The following is a 27541-nucleotide window of genomic DNA, read 5'->3' on the forward strand; positions in this document are numbered from 1 at the left end:
TAAATGTGAGTCATAAAGGTGTAAAGTTTGTGCCAGCATTGCCAAATGACTTCCATTTCCCTCACTTAGACCCCACCTCTCCAGTGGACAAACTAATTTTCTCCCTCATCCAGAGAACATTGAGATGACCCCTTCTTCACCAGCCTGCGGGCGCGAATGGCACGAACACCACCCAAATATTGATAGCTCCAAGCACCTACCTGCCAGCTCTGATTTCAATCCTTTGCCAACTCCCTCCCATACCTGGAAGCCCCCAGGGGCATCTCACTCATGAATAGGCCTGGGTTTCCACGTTCTTGATTGCTCTGCTAATTAGCTGCAACAAAACCCTTCACTAAATGAGGTGGGTTGTTTTTTTAATCTTATCATTACGTTAACCAAGTATGTTTGAGCACCTACTTTGTAGCAGGCACGGTGCTAAGAACTCAGCATTCTCATGCAGGGTGGGAAGAACATTCCCTCAATCTCTGTTATGTTCAGGCGCTGGCAGGAAGGGGCCCACCGCAGTGTTGTCTGGGCCCCAATGGGTTAGAAAGTAAATGAAATGACTCTGTCAGTTGGCATACACACTGTTTTTTCTCTCTGGGGACACTCAGGCTACCACTGCCACTGGGTTCAAAGGGCTTTGATGACCAGCCACACGCCTGTTCCCAGAACCACTGTCCCTCCAGGCCTCAGGCATGTACAGCAGCCAGACGTCAAGACTGGACCTCCTCAGCCCCCTGTGATGAATTCTCCCTCAGGGACCCCTGTTCCCCAGCATCCCGGCTTTCACTGCCCCTTCCACTGGTCCAGCAGGCACAACTCTAAAGACGTAACCCCAATTGTGGACAGAGGTAAGGGTTTGGGTGCCCCCCTCCCCACCAACAAAGTCTTCCTCTCCCATGAATCGGCGAATACAGGGATACTGAGGGTAAGAAGGGCCATGATCGTACCTGCCGGTGAGATCAGAAGCTGGGCCCCCCGCAGAGTCTGCTGTCTCCCACTTCCGTCCTCTCAGCCCCTCTCTTCAGCACGGTCCCTCTGTGAGAAAAAGTCCCTGAAGCTCTAGGTGGGCTGAAAGGCCCATTCCTCTGACATCACCTCTCCCACAGAGCCGGGCCTGCTCCTTTCTGAGCGGCCATGGGAGGCCAGTGTGGAGGCACCGGGGATGCAGGAGTTCCTGGCCTGGGAGCTTTAACCGCCCGCCACGCCCCCCGCTCCCCAGCTAGCACCCAAGGTGAGCAGGAAATACACTGAGAGAACTCTGAAGCGGGGGGGAGTGTAGGGAGCCACACACCAGCCCTGGGCACACAGACCCCAGACTAGACAACCCATCAGGCCGTCGCATGACCTAGCACTTCCAACTTTGACCTGGACCGGGGTTCTAATGAATAGTTTCTCTGGCCTCCCACCTCCTTCGTAAGGCCAAGTTCTATTGCATTCTGACCCCTGTGACCCAATCCTTGGGGTGGAGAGCTTGCCTCAGCAGCTAGCTGACAGTAATAATAAAATCAGTAATAATGGCTAATATTTATTAAGCCCTATAGCCAAACACTATTACATATAATTCATTTAGTCTTCACACACCTATGAAGTAAATATATTATTAACCCCATCTAGCAGATTTGAAAGCTGAGGAATATACCCCAAAGGCTGACGGCCTTACCTAGGAATTCATCCACCTGCTAACAGACCTCTGCAAGGCTGACCCCTCACCTCACACTTCCCCTGGACATCATTTGGCCAGCTTGTGGCAAAGCTGAAGACTGGACCCTGCCAGGTCTGTGCTAGATGCCTCATCTACATCTTATTTCATCCCCAACATGACTCCAGACAGCGAGCCAGACAATGAGCATTACTGCCCCATCTGTAAATTCCAACAGTGAGGCTCAGGAGCATATAGGACACGGCCCGATCCACCGAGCTGGTCAGTGGCAAAGCTAGGAAGTACACGGCCACCCGCCCTCACGCTTCCCACCACCCAGCATCCCCTCTACACAAGCATCCAGCATTCAGTTTTGGTAGGCAGAGGCCTCCCTTCCTCCAGCTCTGGTCCTGGGGGAGGGGGGGATCTGGGGAATTTCTCTAGGGGAAACAAGACGCAAGAGGAAAAATCAGAGAGGCAAACTCTGCGGGCATGAGGGGTTGGAGAAATTCTCTGAACGGCTGCACCCGTCTCCCCGCTACCTCATTCCTTCCCTGGGGAATCTTGGTGAAGAGAGACACACAGAGATGGAGGCCTCTTGTAAAACTAATTAAAAGGCCCTCCAAGCTTGACAAGTGGGTCCTTCACTCCCCTGAAAACAGGCTCCTGGGCTCAGGTTGGCAGGTGCCCCTCTGCCATGTGCGGGGAGTGTCTCTTCAGCATCTTACCCACCCTCACCCCCAGGGCCACAGCCCCAGCCAGAGGTGAGGGGGTGGGTAAGCCCCCTCAACCCTCACCCTCTGCCTCAGCATTGGAGGAAAGAGAGCAGACAATGGTCTCGCTTTCCTCCTCTACTCTCACCCTCCTGTTTCTCTTTTGTTTAAATAAATCCCCTTCTGCCAGACAGAAGAGCCACCTCCCGAGCTCCCAGGTCATGTCACCAGTCTTGTCAAACCTGGCCTCCCACTGCCTCTTCAAAAAAAAGGGGACTTCCCTGAACAGCCCCCACAACTCCTCATCCCCCAGCCTGGGATGTGTCCTTTCACTGTAGTTGGAGCCTTTCTGAGTGCTCTTGATGAAGTGGGGGAGCTGCCCGGACTCTTATCTCCAGGCCTTTGTAAATGCTAGTTCATTTTCAGGAAAACCCTCCACCCACCCTGCCCCCAAATCTTCCTTCAATGCACAGAGCAAATGTGGAGGGCTTTACCGCTCTGGGAAGCCACGCACCAACCATAATCCAGGGTTCATCATTCCCTGCTCAGTGCCCACTATGATGCCCCCCCTTTTACCATTCCCCATCACCCTGTGATATAACTGTAGACCCAAGAGACTGCGCTCCTTGACAGCAGGGCACCCAGTGCCAGCACATAGCAAGTGCTCAAGAAAGGTTGGGCGGTGATGCGGTTTTCCCATTGCCTGGGAGGGGAGCCCTCAGAAGGGTGGATCTCAAGCCTTTGCAGATCTAGCACTATAAGAGGTCCCGGAGCAGAACCCACCTGAAGCTGGGCTCTGCTTGGGTACGCAGAGCACACCACATGCATAGACCATGAGTACAGCTAACATTTAATTGGGCACTTACAAGGGTGCTGGGTGCAGCAATGAAGCACTTTACACCCATTATCCTATTTACCCCTCACAATAACTATGTCACAGGGACACCATTAGCCCCATTTTCAGATGGGGCAATGGAAGATCAGAGGGTTAATTAAGGTGACCAGAGTGACACTGCTACTTAGTGGCAAAGCCAGTCCTCAAATTGGACCTGACTCTGGAGTGCAGGCTCTTACCCATACCAGCCCCCTGGACATTCACACCCCGCCTCACCATACAGTGACCCCCTCCCCTTGTTTGGGTTTTAGGCTCCATGTGAGCCCCGCATGCAAAGAACCTGAGGCTCAGCTGAAACCGACAATGCCCCCCCTGTACCTCACCCACCCCACCCCACCCCACCCCCCCGCCCACGGTCCCTCGTGCGAGGACTCAGACTACCAGGGGACACCATCAAAGGTAAAACATCCTGGTCAATTACAGAGGCAATTCTCCGGCTCCAGGAGATAAGCCTCACCTGTCAGATGAAAGCCTTTACCCCAGGCGCCCCGCCACCTGCAAATCATAATTAAAGGGAAGCCCAGGGCCTCAGAGGCTTCTGAAACTCCCAGCTCAGCCCCACAGGCGCACCTCACCCTGCCTTCCCCTCCCCTCGCTCCAGCTGCCCATGCTTCTAAGTCCCTTTCCCGAACCAGGAGCCTTGAACCTGCCTCCCTTGTATTTTTTTTTAATTATTATTTTTTATTTTGTTTTGATGAGTGGGAAAAGATACTAACATACAATATTAAATCAAAGCTAACAAATAACTTTACTTGCAATTAATTGGCTACTAAGCAAACTGGCCCGCGTGGAGGGGCAACCTGGAGGGAGAAGAGACATCCTCGCCGGCCCAAAGCTCGGGGCCTGGCTCGCCAGAGGCCCCAGGCTGGAGGGCAGCTGCAGGGTCCTCCATGTGCTCACCTGTAAAATGGGTGGGAGTCCTAACAGATCTGTCTCAGAGGCTGCTGTGGAGAATTCAAACAGCTCACTTAGGGGAAAGCTTTTACAGGGAGCCCAGGTCATGCACGTATATGGAACTGTGACAATTAATAGTGACAATGGTATGCACCCTTACAGAGTGCTCACATGGAGCAGGCACTGTCCTTAGTGCTTTACATACATTCAAACTCCTTTTAGGGATAGCCAAGGGTGGCACAGTCGGTTGAGTGTCAGATTCTTGCTCTTGCTCTCAGCTCAAGTCATGATCAAGTCGTGAGATTGAGCGTGGAGATTCCACGCTCCACGCAGAGTCTGCTTGAGATTCGCTCTCCCTCTCCCTCTGCCCCTCCCTCCCACTGGCTTGTGCACAATCTCACTCTCAAATAAACAAATCTTTTTTAAAAACTCATTTTAGTCTCAGCACAACCCTCCGTTGTAGGAATTATTATTACCCCATTTTACAGATGAGAAAATTGAGGCACAGAGAGGTTAAATAAGTTGCCCGAGGACACCTGGCTAGCGTGTGGCTGCAGCCGGCTTGTGAAGCAGGACAGTGTGGCTCCAGACTCTGCTCCATGCTGCCTTTCCAGAGCTGCGGTTTTCGCGGGAGAAAGATCAGGGAGTCAGCCTCTCTGGACAAGATGGCCAGAGGGAGCTTCCCCTGGGTGAGCCCCTATACCATGGGCCAAGCGCTTTCCTCACTTCTCACTTAATCCAGCAGCCCTGGAGGAAAGGCATCCTCACACCCCAGCCCACTCGTACCCCCCTTCCACACCCCACCCTCCACGCTGCACCCCTGAGGGCCAGAAAGCCAGAGGTCTCCTGGCTAAAGGGATTTGAGCCGTGTCTTCTCACTGCCCTTTCCCTTTGACTCCCACTCTTTCCCAGCCTTGTCTTCCTGAACCCAAGTCCCCTCCCATCCCCTGCATTTCTGGGTTCCAGGGCCTGGGCGCCCTGGGGGATGGGCAGTGAGGTGACTAGAGGCTGGACATCGGCCACACCCTGCCTCACACCTCCTGCCACAGGGTCCATCTCTCCCTGCACAGGTAGCCGGCTACTGGGCTCCCTACCTCCTCTCCCCGTTGCCACATCTGTACCAACTGTCCTATCCAGGGCACCCAAAAGAGCCCTGCAGAGGGGGGCCTGGCAGGGCCTCTCCTTGGCACTGGAGAGCTTTGGACTATGGGTGAGAGCTACTCCCCTGGACCAGGCTGAGGTGCCCCTCAGAATCCCCAGGTGCTCCCACCCACATGCCCAGCTGTGCCCCTGGTTACCCTCAGGGTGTGATCTCCCCTCCTCTCCCCCCTCACAGGCCCAAGGGAAGGGAGGAGAGGGTCCAGCTCTTCTGCCTCTTCTCCAGGAGCCCTAACCTAACCCTTAGAGCAACTGGGCTCCACAGGGCTCTACAGAGGGTGCGTGGGGTAAGGCTGCCCCCCAAAGGCAGTCAGGGGAGGAGGTTGCTTTGCTCAGAAAACATGAAATCTCTGTAAACTGGGGTGGGGTGGGGTGTCAGAGTCTCTATGCTGGATTATGGCTGGGATCCTGAGCCTCACCCCCAAACCCTGAAGCTGGGGGAAATCCATTTAAAAGGATATTAGGAGGAGGCTCAGAGTAGACAGTGTGGGTGAAGGGGTTCCAAGTCCAGCACCTGGATGCGGGACTGGGGAAGGAGGTGGGGACATAAACTCTGAATCAGAACTCTCCCCAAGAGCAGGGTCAGAGAACATTTCCCCCCCCAGCACCACCACCTCACCCCTTTCCCTGTCCCTACTGCTGGCTCTGGGCCTTAAAAACTCCCATCCCACATGCACCCTCCCACAACTCCTAGGTGTCCCGAAGTGCCTCCTAGGATCCAACCGGAATCCCTCCTGCTGCACCTGAGGTCCTGGTCAGTCCAGTGTTGGGGAAGACGGGTAAGTGGGCACAGCACTGCACCCTCAGGGCTGCCTAGAGCAGAGAAGTGGGGAGAGCAAGTATTGGAAGGGAACCAGTGGGATGGGGGAGCCCCAGGGGAAATCTTCAGGACAAGGGCAGCAAAGCCCAGAACAGAGCATTTCCTTAAGGCAGATGTCTCTGCTTCCTACAGCCCAAAGTCCCATTTCCATAAAGACATCCTCACTGCTCTTTCGCCTAATTGGAATGTGTCCGTAGGAAGGAGCGCATGCCGACACCAACCGGAACACCGCTAGCCAACATGAGCAGGGGCTAGCGTATGCCTACCCACCGTGGCCAGGCCAGGGCCCTGACATGGCAGCTTCACCCTGGGTTTGGATATCAGCTCTACCACTTCCCTCCTGAGCCACAGTTTCTTCATCTGTTAGGAGAAAGAATAATTCTTGCCTCGTTTGGTGTTGGAAAGCATTGAAGTGGGGTATTGCTTCGGAAGGTCTTAACACAAAGCCAGGTACATACTCAGTGCTCCATATGCATTCAAAAGCAAGTCCTTCTAGGGATGGCCTTGACTGGGTTCCAGACCATCTCGGCCGCTTATCCAGCCATCTTGGGTAACTTACCCTCTCTGTGCTTCAGTCCCCTCATCTGTAGAGCGGGGAGAACAATACCCACCACAGGGTTGCCATTACACTTAAATAAGGCAGCACGTGTAAAAAGCCCCTGGCATATGCTGAATATGGTCTGTGCTGAATCAGAATCATTGGTAACCAGATGCCATCAGCCAACTGTGGGACAGAGCAAGTAACTCTGACATGTCGAAGCGAATTCTGAAGCCAGCTGAGGGGTTTTCTGACGACCCCTCTAATGCTGAGTTTCCTCCACGCCAACAGTCACACCCATAGTGTTTTAGGGCCCAGGATTTCAGGGTCAGAGTCCCTGACCCCTTATTGGGGAAGAAGCGAAAAGATGTGCCTGTGGATTAGTGATGATCACCACTGGTTCCCCTAGTGACATGTGGACAAGTCAGCTCCTTGTCTGTATCTTGGGGCCCTCACACGGTGCTGGGCTTGCCCCAAGCCCCAGCTCTGAGAATGCTTGTATCAGCTCACTCTCCATCTGTCTGCTTGAGCCCAGGAACCTCCAGGAGGACACAGAGAGTGGTCTTCTCCGACTCCATTCAGGGCTCTGGCCCGGGGAATCCCCGAGAGCTGGCCTGCCCTTGGCAGTCCTTCGGAGCCCCCATATCTACAGGAGTCAGGCCGTGGCTGGGGAAAGCGCCACTCACAGGAGAGGCCCAGAGGAGACAAGAGTCAAAGAGTGAGTCACCAGCGAGCCCTGAGCTGCCTCTGGGAGCCAAGGGCTCTCTATTACTGACCCAGCACCATTCTGCAAGGTAAGCTCTGCACACAGCTAGCAGCAAGCCTGACAGCTCCATGGAGGGGCAGCGAGGGGAACAGAGGTATTAGCTGAACGCCTGCCCCTCACCGAGGTGGCCAGCACCCGCAGGATGGGTGCAGGGCATGCGGCGGGCTGGCAGCATGGAGAGCCATACCCAGGACACCAGAAGCTGTGTTGTTGGGTGTGTGCGCACCCTGGCCCAGCCTGCAGCCCTCATAGCTCTCCCTGCAGTCATCCTCCCGTCCTTGGCTTTGCAGCACCTGCTAGCCAGTCTGCAGCCCCCGGAACATGCCACCCTCTCTCCCACCTCCACGCCATCCCTTGCCTCACACTGTTCTCCCCTTCCCCATCATCATTTCCTCCTTTCTCCCTGCAGTTCAGCCACTCTCACTGTTGGCTGCACGTTAGAATCACAAGGGGACATTCTGATTCAATGGGTCTGGGCGGGGCCTGGGCACCAGCATCTTTTAAAAGCTCTCCGGTGGGGCACCTGGGTGGCTCAGATGGTTAGGCGTCTGCCTTCAGCTCAGGTCATGATCCCAGGGTCCTGGGATTGAGCCCCGCATCGGGCTCCCTGCTCCTTGGGAGCCTGCTTCTCCCTCTGCTTCTCTCTCTCTCTCTGTCTCTCATGACTAAATAAATAAAAATCTTGAAATAAATAAATAAATAAAAGCTCTCCGGTGGCGGGGGGGGGGTGGCAGATCCCACCATGCCAATATGAGGACCTCTAGGGGAACTGCCCCTTTTCCGCATACTTGAGCCCTGAAGTCACCTCTTCTCAGAAGCCTTCCCTAACCATCCCTCCACCCCCTGCCCGGGCTCGGTGCCTCCCCTCTGAGTTCCCGGGTCCCCTGATACCTCCAACTACCAGAGCCCTGAGCATACAATACTATGACTGAGCTTATTACCAACCTGTCTTGCAAAGATGACAGTCAGGTCCAGGGCCAGGACCGGGTCTTACCCGTTTCTATAGCCCCAGCACCCAAGGACTGCAATGAAGAGACCGCAGAAATGCTTGGTGAACAGATGAACAAATGAACAAGCTGAGGTGCGAGTGCTCTGCCTACTGATATCTCTTCCCCTTCTTCCTCACACAAGCCTCCCAGATGGCTAAGCGGCCCAAAGTCCCCTCTGCCTAATCTTCCCGCTCCAGCTGCCCAGCCTTTGCCTATGCAGGGTCATATGCCAGGGGTGTCCAGCACATAGGCATCAACCTCTCAGATCATCCTAACTGTTCCCCAAGTCTCACCTGCTTCAGGAGGCACCCACGATTAACCAGGTGGACCACAACAATCCTCCTTGATTTAAAACACCATGGTTACTTTCCCCCAACACCTGGTCTTGGAGGGTCAGCACTTGGACTGACTTCACAGATGACGATTGGCAATAAATTCAGGACTATGAGTCAAGAGACTTGAGTTCTGGCCGCCAACTTGCTGTGTGACCCCGGGCGAGTGACTGAACCTCTTTGTGTCTCAGGTTTCTCATCTATAAAATAGGGGAAATAATAGTACCCTCCTCATAGAGTTGCTATGAGGATTCACGAGTTAATAGACCTATGGCCTTAGAGTAACACTAGGCAGAGGGTAAGTGCTATTATCGAAGTATTTGTTAGCTGCTCTTATCGACCAATCACTAGGTTTGATTCATCTGGCCCAAGCCTCCACCCGGAGGCAGAGCCACCAGCAAGGGACAGTGACAGTGCCAGACTTCTCGCCCCTGGTCTGAGTCTGTTGCTATTTCTGTAAAAACAGCCACAGTATACCAAGGCCAGCACCCAGCCAGGACCAGGGCTGGAGGGTGACGTACACCCCAGAGCTCAGCCCCAGAATGCAGGCCCACCCATCAGGATGGGGAGAGGAGCCTTTTCCTACACATCAGGGCCCCAGGTTGCTTTTCCTGGTCACTTTTCAGCCTGCATTTCCCCCCCACCAAGGCCCTGCGCACTCTCCCCTCCCTTTAAACAGACCTGAGCACCAAAGCATGAAAAACATCGAAATTACCAAACGCAGTTTCTCTCCAGAGATGACAAATCTGCAGCAATTTGTATTTCCAAACAGAAGCCGCAGTTCCTGAGCAGCTCCCTGGCAGGTTCCCAGCCCCCACTGACCATCTCCTCGCTGGCACAGAGCGCCCGACTCCACCCCTGCAGAAGAGGGGGAACCTCACCCTCCCGCCCAGCTTCATTCCAGGCTCAGCAGTGCTACCTTGGGAAGGGGTCAGCGGAGCGGCAGGAAACAGAAAAGAGAACCAGGCAGCAAGCAGGTCCCTCGGGGTTCACTCAGCCGCACCTGCTCAGCAGACGTCAGCCGGGGCATGAGGCGCGGGGTTGTGCCCCCAGCTGCTGTACAGGCTTGCCTCTACCACACAGTAATGGGGACAGAGCCCGCCGTGCAGCGCAAGCTGGGCCACTTTGTTTCCTCCTGGCTCCCCTACCCTGACAGTCGAGTGGTCTTTTTCCCATTTTACAGGAGAGGATATGTCTGAGAGGGCCCTGGGGGAGGCTCAAAGTCACGCAGTTAGTAGGACTCGATGTTGAACCTCTCATGTCCCTGACTCTAAAGCTGGCATGCTCCCCAACTACCACCCTGGACACCTCATTAGACCTTCATTTTCTTGTCTGCAAATTGGTTTGGACCAATGTTTCTTAATATATATGTTCAAAGATTTTATTTATTTATTTGAGAGAGAGAAAGAGAGAGTTCGAATGGAGGGGAAGGGCAGAGGAAGAGAATCTCAAGCAGACTCCACGCTGAGCATAGAATACAACACAGGGATCAATCTTAGGCCCCCAAGATCATGACCCAAGCCGAAATCAAGAGTCAGACATTCAAAACTGAGGGTTGCTGGAGTGGTCGGGGGTGGGAGGGATGGGGTGGCTGGGTGATGGACATTGGGGAAGATATGTGCTACGGTGAGCGCTGTGAATTGTGTAAGACTGTTGAATCACAGATCTGTACTTCTGAAACAAATAACGCAACATATTTTAAGAAAAAAGAAAAAGAAGAAGATAGCAGGAGAGGAAGAATGAAGGGGAGTAAGTCAGAGGGGGAGACGAACCAGGAGAGATGATGGACTCTGAAAAACAAACTGAGGTTTCTGGAGGGGAGGAGGGTGGGGGGATTGGTTAGCCTGGTGATGGGTATTGAGGAGGGCACGTTCTGCATGGAGCACTGGGTGTTATGAACAAACAATGAATCATGGAACAGTACACCAAAACAAATTATGTAATATATGGTGATTAACATAACAATAAAAAATTTAAAAAAAAAGTCAGACGTTCAACCGACCCCACCACCCAGGCGCCACAATATGTGTATTTTAAATATACACCTCTGTTTAAGCAACATCAAGATCTCATGCCCTCTCAGTGACCTACACTATGAAAAATGTAGAGGATTTTTTGTTTTCCAAAACAAAATTTTGTTTTCAAAGAGGAGCTCCATTTCCAAAGATCCTAACACTGAAGTTGCTTTTTCATATGCTAACTCCTCCCTGCTCCCAAGGAGATTCTGATGTGCTCCTGCAGGAGGATAGGGCCTCCATTGCTCACCCCACCACCCTTAGCTGGGAAGCTCCGGGCTCAGACTCTGGGGTGCTATCACTGCTCATACCCTATGAAAGGCAGCAGAGCCTATGTTTGGGGCACTCCTCTGGAGTGAGAGCCTGGGCAAGTCACCTCTCCCCTCCAAACCTCAGTCGGTAACATGGGAATAACAGCAGTTCCTAGTGATGCTGTGAGCACTGAATGAGCAAATACCTAGAACACACGTACAACACTGCCTGGCCCGTGGTAAACGCTAAGTGTTAACTAAGTCATCTTTTGCCGGGCCCCAGGAAAATTCCTGTAGCAAATGCCTGTCCCTTGGCTGGGCCCTGGGAGATCACTTTGTGGACACATTCCATCACTGTAGCCTCGCAATGCTCGGTATGGACCCAGGATTACTGTGGGTCCTATCATCTGTGAAAACCCAAACAAATCACAGCTTCTGATTTGCCTGGGTTCAATTCAAACAAATTCAAACAAATACAGCCTCTGATTTGTTTGGGCTCAATTCAAACAAATTCAAACAAATCACAGCCTCTGATTTGTTTGGGTTTGATTTCAAATATGAAGGACTTCTATTTCTTCTTATTTGAAGAACTAGCCATCTGGGAAATATTTTAAGTTAGATATTTACCTCACTCCATGCACCAAAATAAATTCCAGATGGATCCCAGATTTAAACGTAAACAATGAAACCACAAATGTACTTCCAAAAAATGAATCTGAAAGTGGGTAAAACACCTTTCTAAGTAGGACATAAAACCCAGAAACCATAAAAGACGGATCAATTCAACTACCTAAAATTATTTATTTTACATGAAAAAAACTGTGAACAAAATTAAAAGACAAATGATAAAGTCAAGGGAACATATTTCAGTACATATTTCAGAAAAAAGGCCTCATTTCTTAGAGAACTAGAAATGAATGAGAAAATAACAAAGACCCAGTTTGAAAAAATGGGTAAAGAACAGGCAATCCACAGAAAAGGAAACAAAAATAGTTCTCAGACATATGACATGAGATCCTCAGCCTCATTAACAAGGAAACACACAAAATCTGAAGCACAATACCTATGGCTTTTTATCCATCATTGAAAAAAAAAAGTTGTCAATTATACTTCAGTAAAGCTGGAAAAAAAATTTTTTTACTAAAGTTTGAGGACATGCTTGGAGAAACAGGAAGTGTCACATTTTGCTGGTGAATTGACAAAATGTATATGGAAGGCAATTTGGCAAAAAAAAGAAAATTTAAGACTTGACTGATTTTTAGGGAGAGAGGGGGAGCGAGGAGGAGCAGAAGGGAAGGGAGACAGAGAAAGAATCTGAAGCAGACTCCACGCTGAGCACTGAGCCCAATGTGGGGCTTGATCCCACCATCATGAGATCATGACCTGAGCTGAAACCAAGAGTCAGTCGCTCAACTGACTGAGCCATCCAGGTTCCCCCAGTTGTGTTCTGTCCAGCATGCACAGCAGCTTGGTCAGAAATGGGAACAGAAAGAATGGCTTTCCCAGAAGCAAACTTTGAAGACCCCACCCCAGCTCTTGCCCTGGGAACGTTTTGGCTAAGCAGACCGAGCTATTCCTTCTTTCTTGGAAAATCTCCCAAGCAATGGGTTAAAGGTCAGCTAATAATAACAGTAACAGCTAACTGCTGTGATGTTTTCTAAATGCCGAACAGAGGTAAGCGTTTAACATATAATAGTTCCTCATTCCTCACACAACTTTATCAGGGAGGTATTGTTATTCTTCCCAGTTTAGAGAAGAGGAAACTGAGGCTCCAGCTTGGGAGGGATTCACACAGCAGGTAAGTGGCAGAGCCCACAATGGGCCTGGGTCTCTGTGGCATCAGCCCTGCCACATGTATGTGGTAGGTATTCTGTCCACCTGGCAGTTGTATTTCTCTGTATGAACCACAGGGTAGCATCCTGGCTTGTGTGCATCAGCTTCTTCTATGTATCTGTCATTGTGAATCAGCCCCAAAGACAGAACCTTTCCGAGCACAGGGACAAAACTGGGGTTTGGAGCTTAGGAGGCACGGGCCAACTCACAGGACTCATCCGCCCATGTGAGGCACACATTTCTGTCCTTATCCCTACTTCAGAGAGGCAAACAGGCTTGAGGTGACATACCTAGCAATGGCAATTGTCTCCTGCCTCCTTCCTACTGCATCTCTCTATGACACCTCAATGCCTAAGAGACCGAGACAAAGGCCTTGAGGGCAGGCAGGGGGCAGGCAGGGTGAAGTGAGGTGCCCTGCCTGCTCCCACAATGAGAGGTCCCTGAGCAGGATCAGAATTCCATCCAGGGCCAGTGAGCCCCATCCCCTCAGACGCAAGGGTGGGCACACCTGGGCTGCCCGCAGTCCCAGCCAATGACCTTCCCAGTAAAGGAAGGGTCAGCCCTGGCGGAGAGGTGTGCAGTAAGAGCACAGCTTCCTGGAACCCTTGCAGTCCCTTTAGCACAAGATAAATTGTTGCCTCTGATTCCATTTCTCCCTCCCTCGCCCCTGCCCTATGCAGCTTCCTAAAACAATAGGAAAACACATTTCTCATTACTGCATTTAATCCTTCAGGCAGGGAACGGGAGCTGCGCATCTGGTTCCAGGCTTGAAATGAAGAGGGATGGAGAAGCCCAGGGAGGGGCTGTGGGAGGGCCAGTGGAGTCCAGGAAGAGACTCAGAGGGGAAGATGGCTGGAAATGAAATTCTTGGGGAGACAGGGCGTAGCTTGCTCTGCTATGCATATAGCATGTGAATCATGCTTTTCACTCAACTAGTATCCACTGAGTCAGGCCCCGTTTTATGCTGGACAGACAGAAAAGAGAAACACAGTCCAGGGTTCACAGTGTAATGGGGGACACTAACCTATAAGCCACTAGCTACGGAGATTACAGCATTCCACAAACTCGAATAGGGGAAAGTTTGGGCTTTCAGGGAGCAAGGACAAGGAAAGGCTTCACTCTGGCTATAGATTTTGTGGTGAACGAGGCATTTGTGCTTTCTGCTCCTCAGAAAGGCAAGTGACATGGGGAGGAAAAAAATGTCCATTTCATGATGGCATTCTAATACTGCAATGGTCCTTACAGTAAACGTGTACAGGGCTTTCCAGTTTCCAAAGCTTCCATCATCTTAGTTCATCTCACGCCATCCCTGTGAAGCAGGGCTTTTTCTGTAACCCTCATTGTGGATGAGGAAACAGAGGCCTGGGGGGTGACGTGGCTTGCCTGGGTCTCCAGCCAATCAATGGCAGAACTGGAATTCAAGTTCAGGTTTGTCTGACTCCATAAACCCGCGCTCTTTCTACGACCCTAGGGATGCCAATTTGTGCCCAGGAGGAGGGTGCTGCAGGGGAGGCTGTGGGAGTGGAGTGGGCCCAAGTGGGGTTAGGGAGGGCTGTGAAGAAACGGACACGGCTCCCTAAAACAGATCAACTGCCACCCCCAGACCCAGGCCAATTCACCTACATTGCAAGGTCTGAGCTGAGGGAGCCCCTGCCCTTGGGGTGACATTCTCACTCAGCCAGACAGCCCTAGTGGACAGTGGCCATGGTTAGTGTTTTGAAGACAACGCTGTCAGCTCTGTCAGCTTGGATTTGCTCTTGCCTGTAATTATGGAGATATATGGAAATCAGCGGCTATTGTGAAAACGGACAGAAGGGAAAGGAACAAGGACGAAAGTTTCTGCAGCAGTTACAATATACCAGGTATTACACCGTATTATTCTCATTTGCTCCTCCTGATCACCCTACCAAAGGAAATACCACAATCCCCATCTCACACAAGAGGAAACTGAAGCTCAGAGAGGTGAAGGTACTGCCCGAGGTCTCTACCCAGACCCTGAGCTCATGATCCTTCCTTTGCACCTTAAACATCCAGAAGAGAAGCAACCACAAGTGTTCAGGACCGAGGAGCTGGGGGCCACCGTGTGGCATCCTCCTGGATATCCTAGGATCTGCACAGAGACCGTCTCACCTTACTTTTAAGATGATCAGTGCCGATAATCCTAATTTAGTGCTAAAATTGATTTATCAGAGCACAACCCTGGGAGTTGCAACCACAAAGTTAAATCACAAGAGAGAACCAGAATTCCCAAAGGATGCTATTTTCATATCTAAGGAAGTGTGAACCTAAGAAATAGAAAGAATATAAACAGAACAGCATCTCCTCAAGGCCAAAGGTTATCGAAGCCTGGGGACAAGAGAATATTTCAGTATCTCAAGAGGCCAACTGATGCAAAGCCTGACCACAAGTTGTGGTGGCTTAGGAGGGGTCTCACATTTCCGTAGTGGACTGAAGAACTGCCTAATGAAGGCCCCTAATCCTGGGGTGCAGACTGCGTACCCACCTCCTTCTTTACTTTATAGAGTTCCTGACAGAGCATCTCAGTATGGAGCTGAGCAGGTTCCACCAAGGCCACTGATAAGAATCCAGCAAGCGGGGTGCCTGGGTGGCTCAGTTGGTTAAGCGACTGCCTTCAGCTCAGGTCATGATCCCAGGGTCCTGGGATCGAGCCCCGCATCGGGCTCCCTGCTCGGCAGGAAGCCTGCTTCTCCCTCTCCCACTCCCCCCCGCTTGTGTTCCCTCTCTCTCTGTCTCTCTCTCTCTGTCAATTAAATAAAATAAAATCTTTAAAAAAAAAAAAAAGAATCCAGCCAGCGTCATGGCCGATAACTCTGAATATTATGCAACCTCAACTGTCTGAGAAGGTGACCCCCAAAACCACTTAGGAAGGTATAATTATCTCCTTAGTGGGTAAAAATCTTCCATCCTCAAATATAGAAATGTTTAGAAGTATCCTCAAGGATAGAAATTCAAACCCACGGGATGAATATTTTTAGATGTTAAAGGGCCCGTGCATATTGGCACCTTGAGTATTTTGCAATGTTTTGAGAATTTGGCCTATTTGAATAGCAAGTTGGCCTTTAGTTCCAATCTAAAATATAATTTAAAAATTGGGTTAGATTTGTGATTTTAAGGTGAAAAAAATCATCTTAAAATTCATATATGTTAAGTGTTAGAACACTTAAGATAACTTAAGATTCCTTTGCATTTATAAGAATTACTTAATTACTTGGAAAGATTTGTCAGTTAGGTAATAAATCATAATACTTAAAAATAAATGAAATATATTAAATTTATCAAATGATATTTTCAAGTATTTGAGGATGTTTGGCTAACTTTGTAAATGGAACAAATATCACCCAAAGGCCCCTTTAAATGACTGTTAAGGGGCACCTGGGTGGCTCAGTCGTTAAGCATCTGCCTTCGGCTCAGGTCATGGTCCCAGGGTCCTGGGATTGAGCCCCGCATCGGGCTCCCTGCTCTGCGGGAAGCCTGCTTCTCCCTCTCCCACTCCCCCTGCTTGTGTTCCTTCTCTCACTGTGTATCTCTCTGTCAAATAAATAAATAAAATCTTAAATAAATAAATTAATTAATTAACGAATGACTTAAATTTTGGTAGACTTATAAAAAGAAAAAAATTATAAGCTAAATCTTAAAATTTAAGAACTAGATTTTTATAAAACTTATAACTTTACTGAATTAGATATTCCTTTTAAAAACACAAGTATCCTCTGAATATCCTTTCTGTGCAAACTGTCTTGAGGCTCAAAAGAAATCTCACAGTGACACAGAGCATTTCCTACATGCTCAGAACCAATACTTCAAATGAATGATCTCATTTAGCCCTTGTAACAACTCCATAAAGTAGCTACAATTACTATCTCCATCTTCTGGGCACTGAACACTGGAGCCAGGATCCCGAACTGGGACAGCTGGGTTTTCAGAGCTATCTGTCTTAAGCCCTGTGCCATCGTTCCCACGTAAGAAAGCACCCCCTGAACCCTCCTACACTGTTGGTGGGAATGCAAGCTGGTGCAACCCCTCTGGAAAACAGTATGGAGTTTCCTCAAAAAGTTGAAAATAGAGCTACCCTACAACCCAGCAATTGCACTACTGGGTATTTGGGCTATAGACCCCAAAGATACAAATGTAGTGATCTGAAGGGGTACATGTACCCCAATGTTTATAGCAGCAATAGCCAAACTATGGAAAGAGCCAAGATGTCCATCAACAGATGAATGGATAAAGATGTGGTATATATATACAATGGAATATTATGCAGCCATTAAAAAAATGAAATCTTGCCATTTGCAACCACACGGATGGAACTAGAGGGTGTTATGCTAAGCAAAATAAGTCAATCAGAGAAAGACATGTATCATATGATCTCAATGATATGAGGAATTTGAGAAACAAGACAGAGGACCGACCATAGGGGAAGGGAGGAAAAAATGAAACAAGATGAAACCAGAGAGGGACACAAACCATAAGAGACTCTTAATCTCAGGAAACAAACTGAGGGTTGCTGGAGTGGTGGGGGTGGGAGGGATGGGGTGGCTGGGTGATGGACACTGGGGAGGGTATGTGCTATGGTGAGCACTGTGAATTGTGTAAGACTGTTGAATCACAGATCTGTACCCCTGAAACAAATATATTATATGTTAAAAAAAAAAAAAAAGGATAGTAGGAAGGGAAAAATGAAGGGGGGATATCGGAGGTGGAGACGAACTATGAGAGACTATGGACTCTGAGAAACAAACTGAGGGTTCTAGAGGGGAGGGGGTGGGGGGATGGGTTAGCCTGGTGATAGGTATTAAAGAGGGCACGTTCTGCATGGAGCACTGGGTGTTATGCACAAACAATGAATCATGGAACACTACATCAAAAACTAATGATGTACTGTATGGTGACTAACATAACATAATAAAATTAAATTAAAAAAAAAAGAACCCCCTTTCGGGGCTGGCTTGGAAACACCAATAAAACAACTGGGTGGCTGGCCTCTTCTACTGCTCAGGAGTGTTTGAGCTATAGCTCCTGTCCTCATCTCTGTATTTTACCTCTACAGCATTGCCATTCACTATGTGTTCCAAGAACTAGCAGCACAAGCATCACCCGGAAGCTTGTTGGAAATGCAGAGTCTTAGGCCCCACCCCGACCTTTGTGGCTGAGAACCCGCATTCACAGGATGCCCAGGTGGTGTGGCTTCCCACCAGAATCTGAGAAGCCCTGCTCTACAATATTTCTTTGGATCAACCTCACTCTACCTGGTAAAACAAGTTGCTGCTCTTTGTCCTTGTCCCCAGAAAATGCCAGCCTCCTGGGGATAAGCACAGTATTATTTTTTTAAGGAAACTTTTTTTTTTTTTAAGATTTTATTTATTTGTTTGACAGAGAGAGAGACAGCCAGTGAGGGAACACAAGCAGGGGGAGAGGGAGAGGGAGAAGCAGGCTTCCCGTGGAGCAGGGAGCCCGATGCGGGGCTCGATCCCAGGACCCTGGGATCATGACCTGAGCCGAAGACAGATGCTTAACGACTGAGCCACCCAGGCGCCCTGGGATAAGCACAGTATTAAGAGAGGTGCAAAGCCACCTGGCCCAGCCCTTGGTGAGTGTGGGGCTCTCCCACCACTCAAAGTTCTTCTATCCACAGTTGCTGAGAAAGGTAAATTTTGTTGAACTGCCCAAGGCCACACTAATCTTTAATTATGCCATTAGTGTTGGTCTCCCCCCAGGTAGCTGTTCTGCTGGCAGTTACTGCGCTGCCCTGGCTTTAAACAGCTTGCAGATTTCCTGACAGCATTAATAGAAGTTTTGCAAATTGATTTGGGGAGATTAGATGGAGAGAGGCTGGCGTGACTTGATGTGAAGCCCATTCTAAGCAGCTCAGATCCTCTTGCCTTGATCCCCACCCAGGGCAAGAGGGGAAAGAGAAAAAGTCAGGAGATGTGGGTTCCAGGCCTGACCCTCCAGAAGTGCGCTTGTGACCCCAGGCCTGTCACTTCCTGCCTGGGCCGCTTCTTTAAGATGAGCAGGTTGGGCTAGTCCAGATTCACCAGTGATTTCTCCTGGCTTGCATCACTCCAATGTCTAAGTCTCAGAGGCTGCCAGAATGGCTTGCCTTAGAGGAAACGAGCTTCCGTCCTTCTTTCCCTCATCCATCCATTCACTCACCTCTGCACTCAGTACACATGACTGAGGACCTGTAGGAGGCTCCACAGTGGGCCCTGGGGACACAGGTATAAAGTAGCTGCTTCTGGCTGTCATATAGTCACCCTCACCAGGGACGGAGCTCTACATCAGGTTCAGAGTACACTGCCTGCCCCCATCATTTCCTCTGCTCCAAGACCCACAGGGGAAGGACCAGAAGAGACAGTGGGATGGGGCAGAAAGAGAACTGGCCTTGTGCCAGGCCTGGGTTCTGGGTTCTTTCTATGCCTAGCCACCAGTCTCATTTTCTGGAAAATGGGGAAACGGGGATAATAATTCCTGTTCTGTCTTGCTGGGGCGAGGGGGTGCACCAGGGAGGCAGTTGAAAAGAATGTCATTAGTGAACCATTGGGCTTTTTGTATGTGATGGGGGAGAAGGACTGCCATCTGTTCAATTGCCAGGGAGGTGCCCTCCCCATCTCCAAGAAATCCAGCCAGGGGGCAGAGTACCCAGGGGATCAAGCCTTGGCTGAAATCTACATCACCCTCTGCCCTCACCTCATAAGTGACTGTGACCTCAAAACCTTTAAAATGTTCCCAGGGAAACAGGCAGGACAGGGGCAATGGGAAGAGAGACTGTCATGGCCCGCGTGCAAGGTCAAACAGGGATGAGGGTAAGAGAATGAAACATAAAAGTATGGGAACAGGAGGGTTGCTCACAGGGATGCCGCGAGCAACAACTTTATTCTTACTTACACACTTTATATAAGTTCAGGTTATATAACAATAGGACATAAACGAGTTCCACAGGTTCCTCCCTGCCCTTCTCCTGGCTCCGTCCTGAGTTTTTGGTTCAAGGCCAGGTTCCTCAAGCGCATAGTTTCTTCCCATGCCTTCAAAGGGCCCGGTGCGCTATTTTTCAGGGCTTATCAATAACACTGTGGTTTTCTTAGTCTAAATACAACTCGGGCTAGCCAGTACCACATGTTCTTGTATGGGGGCAGTCAGGTGGCCATGGTTCAAAGGGATCAGGGAGCCTTTGCTCTACGCGATTAACCCCTTTGTTGCTCATGGCTCCCGACAAGAGACCGAGGGTGGAAGGAAGCAGTCGGAAGCAGGATAAAAGCCATGGTCTGCCCCCCCTCCCTGAGAAGGCCCTCATCCCTAAACCATCCCATTGCACAAAGCCAAGGACCCATCCCGACTCCAACATCCTAGGGAGGGGAAGTAGCTGACTTGGGGAAGTGGTCTGGCGACACACAGTCAGGGCAGTTAGGAGATGCTTTGGGCCTCCTGGCTCCCCTCATGTCCAAGGTGTATTCCACTAAGCTGGGCCACCCCTGCATCTCTGGCCTTGTTCCTCTCTCCACCCTCTCTGATAAGCTAGCTAACGCAAGCTCCTAAATTTTACCCAGCACCACCACCCCGGGAGCCCAGAGCCTCTGTTACCTAGGGGCTCACCTGGCCTATCCCCTCCACCATCACTGCCACCGGCAGCAAGAAGGGTTTATGGGCCTGAGTTTTATTCTAAAATCAAGTTTTCAATTAAAGTTGAGAGGTATGACAAAATGCAGCCTCGGGCAGGCAGCCCCTCTCTGAGGCTTCCTCTCAAACAGATGGTTTGTAGCATTTTTAATTAATGAGAGGTGTGCAGATGGGGGCCCTTAATAGCCTGCAGCAAAATGTCGAGGCTGGGGAGGGGTGGAGCAGGCTGGCTCTGAGCAGGCCCTGGGCCAGGGGATGATGCCCAAGTTGGAGAAGGAGCCCTGCCCTTCAGCCCTGCCTCTCCATGGCCAGCCTGGCCTGCAGCCCTGGGCCTGCCCTGAGGATGAGAAATTCTTGCACCCTGGATTTTCTGCGCTGTAGCAGCATGCCATAAAGAAAGGAGGGTGGGAGGGCAAGTGGTTCACACAGTGACCAGTTATACCTGAGGTCAACTGTTTGATCTTTGTGAATATTAAGATGGAGACAATGTATATGAAGTTACTTTGTAAACTGATTGTAACTAACTTTAATTACAGGAGCAGAGGGGGCACCTGGGTGGCTCAGTCAGTTAAACCACCCACTCTTGATTTTGGCTCAGGTCATGATCTCAAGGTCATGATCTCAGGGTCATGAGATGGAGCCCAATGGAGATGGAGCCCCACATCGGGCTCCATGCTGAGCATGGAGCCTGCTTAAGATTCCTTCCCTCTGGGGCGCCTGGGTGGCTCAGTCGTTAAGCATCTGCCTTCAGCTCAGGTCATGATCCCAGCGTCCTGGGATCCAGCCCCGCATCCGGCTCCCTGCTCCGTGGGAACCCTGCTTCTCCCTCTGCCCACTCCCCCTGCTTATGTTCCCTCTCTGGCTGGCTGTCAAATAAATAAAAATCTTTTAAAAAAAGAAGAAGAAGATTCTTTCCCTATGCCCCTCCCCTGCTCGAGCTCACTCACACTCTCTCTCTCTCAAATTAATTAATTAATTAATTATAGGAGCAGAGGATCTGGAGCCAGGAGAGAAAACAGGGGTCCCAGAACAGCACCCCAAGCCTTAATGTTGAAGCCCACCAGGTGACAATCAGCCTTCCCCACCCAATCTCACCCCAGAGTTCACCCCCAACCTTAGGCTCAAAAAGGAAAAAATGGTCAGAGAAAGGTCAGCATTAACCAGCATTCCACTCCATCAACAAAAGCTCCTAGAGCCCTCCTATGTGCCAGGGACTGTTCTAGGCACTGAGGACTCAGATGGAGACAAAAAAGCATCTTCCATTCTGGTGCAGGGGAGATAAACAATTAACAATTATCACTTTATTGAAATATCAGGTAGTAATGCTTGGTCTGAGAAAAAATAAAGCAGACAATACAGAACACAGCAGGAGGCAGTATAATTAAAAAAACAAAAACAAAAAACCGTGTGACTAAATTAAGTGAGGGAGTAGGGCATGCAGAGGCCTGGGGGAAGAGCGTTCTAGGCTGAGAGAAAAGCAAAGTCCCCCAGACAGAAATAAGCTGGAGGTACAGCAGGGAGCCCAGTGTGGCTAAAGAAAAGTGATGGGGGTGGGGAAGGAAGAGCTGAGGCTGCAGAGGTGGGTGGGGTGGTGCAGGGTAAGGCCTGTTAGACCACAGTCATGGGGGTGGGCTGGAGATACAGGAGAGCCCTCCTGACAGGAGCCTTTCTCCCATTCCACCACAGCAATAACCCCCCTCCCAAGCTCACGCTCTACTGCTGCTTAAGGTTCTAGGAGGAGGAGGAGAAGGAGGCAAACTCTCTGTCATCCACTGAGGCATCGCCAAAGAGAAGCGGGTGGTGAGGGAGGGTGGCCTACGTGGCCGCAGGCACCGGAGAAAAGGTGCTTCATTATTCACGAGAGACAAGAGGATGTGAATTGCAGTGAAGAAGGGAAAAGAGCATCGGGTGGAAACCAGGTGCCAGGCGGAGGAAGGAGAATGCCAAATAAAAAGAGCAGCTAACACCATGTGCAGGGAACTGTTCTTAAAGCTTTGTATCAAGTCTCCTCATCTTCCCAACAAACCTTTGCGGTCTGTGTATTTTATAGATGAGGAAACTGAGGCACAGAGTAGTTAAGTACCAACCAGTTTAGGGACAGAGCGGAGAGCCAGTCCGTGCTGGCTGGCTTTATGGTCCACGCTCATGGTTATGTAGGGACAGGAACCTGGGCAAAGATGGCTTGAAGAGAAGCAGGCTGAGCAAGGGGGCGGGGGGCTCAGGGGAAGAATTTTGCCTCCCATACTGTTTTTCTCCCCATAAAATTCAATGATGATGCTATCCATTCAGTGCTTGGGAATTTCACAAAGTGCTTTCCTGTTTGATCCTTTCACGGGCTGTGAAGTAACTACTTCATCCCCAATTTATAGATGAGGACACTGAGAGTCAAGAGCTTAAGTAACCTTACCAGGAAGTGACAAAGACAAGATTCAAGTACCAGGTTTGCCTGACTCCAAATCCCATGGTCTTTCATTCATCCAAAAGCACTTACGGGCATCTATGAAGTGGCAGGCACTGAACCAAGTATTCAAACATGGGGAAAGGCACTGCCCTTAGAAGGAGCCCTTGGTTAGTGCTCTTGTCACCTATATCCTCTACTCAGCCCCCTAAGGAAATTCATCTTATTCCTGGCTACAGCTAGTGAGAGCCAGGGGGTGGGGTGGGGAAGAACACTGATGAGCTCCCGCTCTGTGCTTGGTTTTTTTGTGCATGACATCACAGAGCCCTTCCATCAGCCTGCTCAGCAAGGTAGATGGGGCTGGGACTGCTTTGCCTATCCCATGCCACGCTCCCCTACTTCTACAGAATGAGAACTCTGATTTTATCAAGAGTGTCAATGACAGATGTTGGCGGGGATGTGGAGAAAGGGGAACCCTCCTACACTGTTGCTGGGAATGCAAGCTGGTGCCACCCCTCTGGAAAACAGTATGGAGGTTCCTCAAACAGTTGAAAATAGAGCTACCATACGATCCAGTAATTGCACTACTGGGTATTTACCCCAAAGATACAAATGTAGGGATCCGAAGGGGTACATGCACCCCAATGTTTATAGCAGCAATGTCCACAATAGCCAAACTGTGGAAAGAGCCAAGATGTCCATCGACAGATGAATGGATAAAGAAGAGGTGGTATATATACAAAGGAATATTATGCAGCCATTAAAAAAATGAGATCTTGCCATTTGCAATGACGTGGATGGAACTGGAGGGTGTTATGCTGAGTGAAATAAGTCAATCAGAGAAAGACATGTATCATATGACCTCACTGATATGAGGAATTCTTAATCTCAAGAAACAAACTGAGGGTTGCTGGAGTGGTGGGGGATCGGGGGATGGGGTGGCTGGGTGATAGACATTGGGGAGGGTATGTGCTATGGTGAGCGCTGTGAATTGTGTAAGACTGTTGAATCACAGACCTGTACCTCTGAAACAAATAATGCAATATATGTTAAGGAAAAAAAAAGAAGATAGCAGGAGGGGAAGAATGAAGTGGGGGAAATCGAAGGGGAAGACAAACCATGAGAGACGATGGACTCTGAAAAACAAACTGAGGGTTCTAGAGGGGAGGGGGTGGGGGGATGGGTTGGCCTGGTGATGGGTATTAAAGAGGGCACGTTTGCGTGGAGCACTGGGTGTTGTACGCGAGCAATGAATCATGGAACACTGCATCAAGAACTAGTGGTGTGATGTATGGTGATTAACATAACAATAAAAATTTTAAAGAAAAAAAAAAAGAGTGTCAATGAGCCTAACTAAAGACCACATTTTAAAGTCTCTATTGCAGAGAGCGGACACCCGGGACTCCAAGATGGCGTCTAGTCGTACCAGTGAAGGAGAAGAAGCTCATGGATGTGAAACTAGGAGAGCTGCCCAGCTGGATACTGATGCGGGATTTCACCCCTAAGGGCATTGCTGGAGCATTTCGAAGAGGTTACTACCGGTATTACAACAATTATGTCAATGTGAAGAAAGGGGGCGTTGCTGGGATTTCTATGGTGCTGGCAGCTTATGTGCTTTTCAACTACTGTCGTTGTTACAAGGAACTCAAACACAATCGGCTCCGCAAGTACCTCTGAAGAGGGCTCAGTGTGGAGGCACTTTCGGCATTCCTGACCATGACCTTTGCCTGGCACCCTTGAATCCTTTCATATTCTAATTCAGAATTAACATCCAATAAAAGATGACTGGTACTTGGAAAAAAAAAAAATAAAGTCTCTATTGCAATTAGGTATAGCCATAAGACTAAACTGTAGCCAACAAAATGTCAAAGAAGCCATTGTGTGGAACTTCTGGAAAAGATCCTTAAATCGAAGAGACTACCGAGGTGGGCCCTTTCTCCTACTTCCTGCCTGGAACTCAGTTATGATGGCTGAAGTTCCAACAGACATCATGGATCATAAAGGCAACTCTGAGGATGGAAATCTTATGTTCAGAATTGTGAAACAAAAAAATTAGGGTCCTGGGTCCCGGATGATACTGAGGAACCACTATACAAGCCTGATCTCCCTGCCTCTGAACATGAGTGAGTAATAAACTTCTTTATTGCTTAAATTATTATTCCTCATCTCAGTTGCTGGCAGTCAAATGCATGTCTTAACAGATACAGTAGTTATTGCCATCATCCCGATTTGGAAACTGAGGCTGAGGCATGGTCCCAAATCCCACAGCTAAGTAAGGGAAAGAAGTAGGATTCAAAGTTGAGTCTGTCTGGTTCCAAAAGTCATGCCTCTCCTATCCCTCTGGTAAGAGCCCTGTTCACACTCAGTCATTCATGAGAAGGCACAGACAGGCATTACAGCAGAATTTTAAACAGCCAACAACCCCTACATTCCCTGCTCTTGTCTTACGGATACACATCAGAGCAGACTGTCTTCCTAGTTACCTATGCACTCTAGTAGATCAATTAACCACATACCAGGCAGCGGGCAGATTGTGAATTTCCCATTCAACACCTCCTCCATCTCCAAGTCTCCCAAGTCCCAAGTTGCCAGGCTCTTTCAGGACTCCCGGTAGAAAGTCCCCTACACTCATTCTCATGCAAACTTGACAAGGTGCTCTTCTCTAAGGACAACTTGTGTTTATTAATTCCCTAGAGTTTCTAGAGACCAGATAATGCAGTCTGTGAACACAGTTCTTCCTCTAACACTGTTAAATCAAAGAAGAATAAGTGGACATCTTTGTTTTATTCCTGATCTGAGGTGGAAAGCATTCAGGCTTTCACCACATCTTTTCATAGATGGCCTTTATCAGGGGAGTTTCCTTCTTTGGTGAGTTGTATCATGAAACTTGTAAGTGATTTTTCTTGTGTGTTTATATTGAGATAATTGTATGGGTTTTGTCCTTTATTCTATTAATATGGTATATTACATTAATTGATTTGTTAATGTAAGAATAACTTTTCGTTCCTGGGATAAATCCCACTTGGACATAGTATATAATCTTAAGATACTGGATTCAGCTCGCTAATATTTCATTGAAGATTTTTGCTCAGATATTGTTCTGTAGTTTTCTTGTGATATCAGGATACTGTTGTGTTGGGGACCCCAAGACCACCCCCAAGTTCAATGATTCACTAGGAAGATTCAAAGGACTCAGTATACAGTCATACTTGTGGCTATAACTTATTACAGAAAAATACAAAGCAAAATCAGCAAAAGAAGCCAAGTGCAAGTTTCTAAAGGCCCTCTCCCAGTGGAGTCACACAGGATGCTCTGAATTCCTGCACCGAGAAACTGTAACATATGAAATGCTGCCAACCAAGAAAGGACATTAGAGACTCAGCACCCAGGGTTTTTCTTGGAGGCTGGTCACATCAGGACCCCATGCCTGAGATAAACCCAAGTTCCAGAATCCCAGAAAGAAAGCAAATGTTCAGCACAAACCATATTGTTTACAGGTTAGCTGAGGCACAGTGAGCCACTCTTATCAGTCAGGGTAGTGGGAACACTCCCAAAATCCAAGTGACCAGATGCCAACCAGAAACCAACCCTAGAAGCAGGCCTTTCAAAGGACAAGAATCAGGCCTGCTATGTTAACTCTTTTCTGCACACTTGCATTTCAAACAAAAACCCAGAAAGCAGATAATGCTTAATAAAAAGAATTAAGTACTAATATTGGAATTTTAGCCACAGGAGGTAGAAAGGTTTGAGTGCCATAACATTCTTGGTGCCTTGAAACCATACTCTTTCAGCTTACCTACATGTATGCATAAAGTCAAGCCTGCATCTCTAGAAAATTTAATTTGGAGTGACAGAAAAGAACTCTCAGCTCATGTCACGCAGTGCTTAGGCAGAAATACTTTCCCTACACTGTAGGGAAAATGGCTTTATAGGCCTTATGGTCTTTCAGGAACATCACCCACCCCCCTCTCAAAAAAAACCACACAAGTTTCACCGTCATAGTCTGTGGTAGAGACTAACAGTGTGTTCAGTGGAAAAACAGGAAAGAAAACACTCATTTGACACACCCCGCTGGAAAACTCTCAAGCATCCAACCTGCCTTCAGGCAGCATGATCCTGGTCCTACTGTCAAAGCAATGTTGATACTTCTTGAACTCTAACAGCTAAAGCCAGAAGCTTGCAGGGTTATTGTCACTAGTTGATTTTATTCTATTTATGTCACAAACTACCCTTCTCTTATACATACCACTGATGGTAATAAAAACAATAGCTAAACAGCTATTAAGTACAAAACATGGACCAAACACTGGGTAAACAAGTTATATATACTAACTTACCCCCACAACAATCCTGTAAGGTAGGTAATATTATCCCTCTTTAAACGATGAGAAAACTTTGGCTAACTAACTGCGCCCAGGTCACACAGCTAACAGATAGTCAAGACAGAATATGACCTAACACACTCTGGTTCCAGAGCCAGCATTCTTAACTGCCAGCACAACCCCGTTCCACAAAGACAACTCCATGACTGAGGGAGTCTCTAACACTGTCCTCCCTTCTCTGACCCAGATCAAGGGTGAGGGAGAAAAGAGTACTTCTTGAAGCTGAAGTTTAGTGAAAACAAAGAACCACGTTAAAAAAAAAAAAAAAAAAAAGATATACAAATGGATAGATTCC

General features: G+C 49.0%; 1 protein-coding gene across 1 annotated transcript; it reads left to right on the plus strand.

The window, feature by feature from the left end:
* The first annotated feature begins 1805 nt into the window (after positions 1-1805).
* Positions 1806-24672, plus strand: LOC113939097 (ATP synthase subunit f, mitochondrial-like). The gene is made up of 2 exons (XM_035724410.1): positions 1806-1864; positions 24238-24672. Exons 1-2 carry the CDS (start codon positions 1806-1808, stop codon positions 24539-24541), a joined length of 363 nt encoding a protein of 120 aa, XP_035580303.1. The 3' UTR covers positions 24542-24672.
* Positions 24673-27541: the final 2869 nt, after the last annotated feature.

This window comes from Zalophus californianus, chromosome 16, assembly GCF_009762305.2.
Source record: "Zalophus californianus isolate mZalCal1 chromosome 16, mZalCal1.pri.v2, whole genome shotgun sequence".
NCBI classification, from domain to species: Eukaryota; Metazoa; Chordata; class Mammalia; order Carnivora; family Otariidae; genus Zalophus; species Zalophus californianus.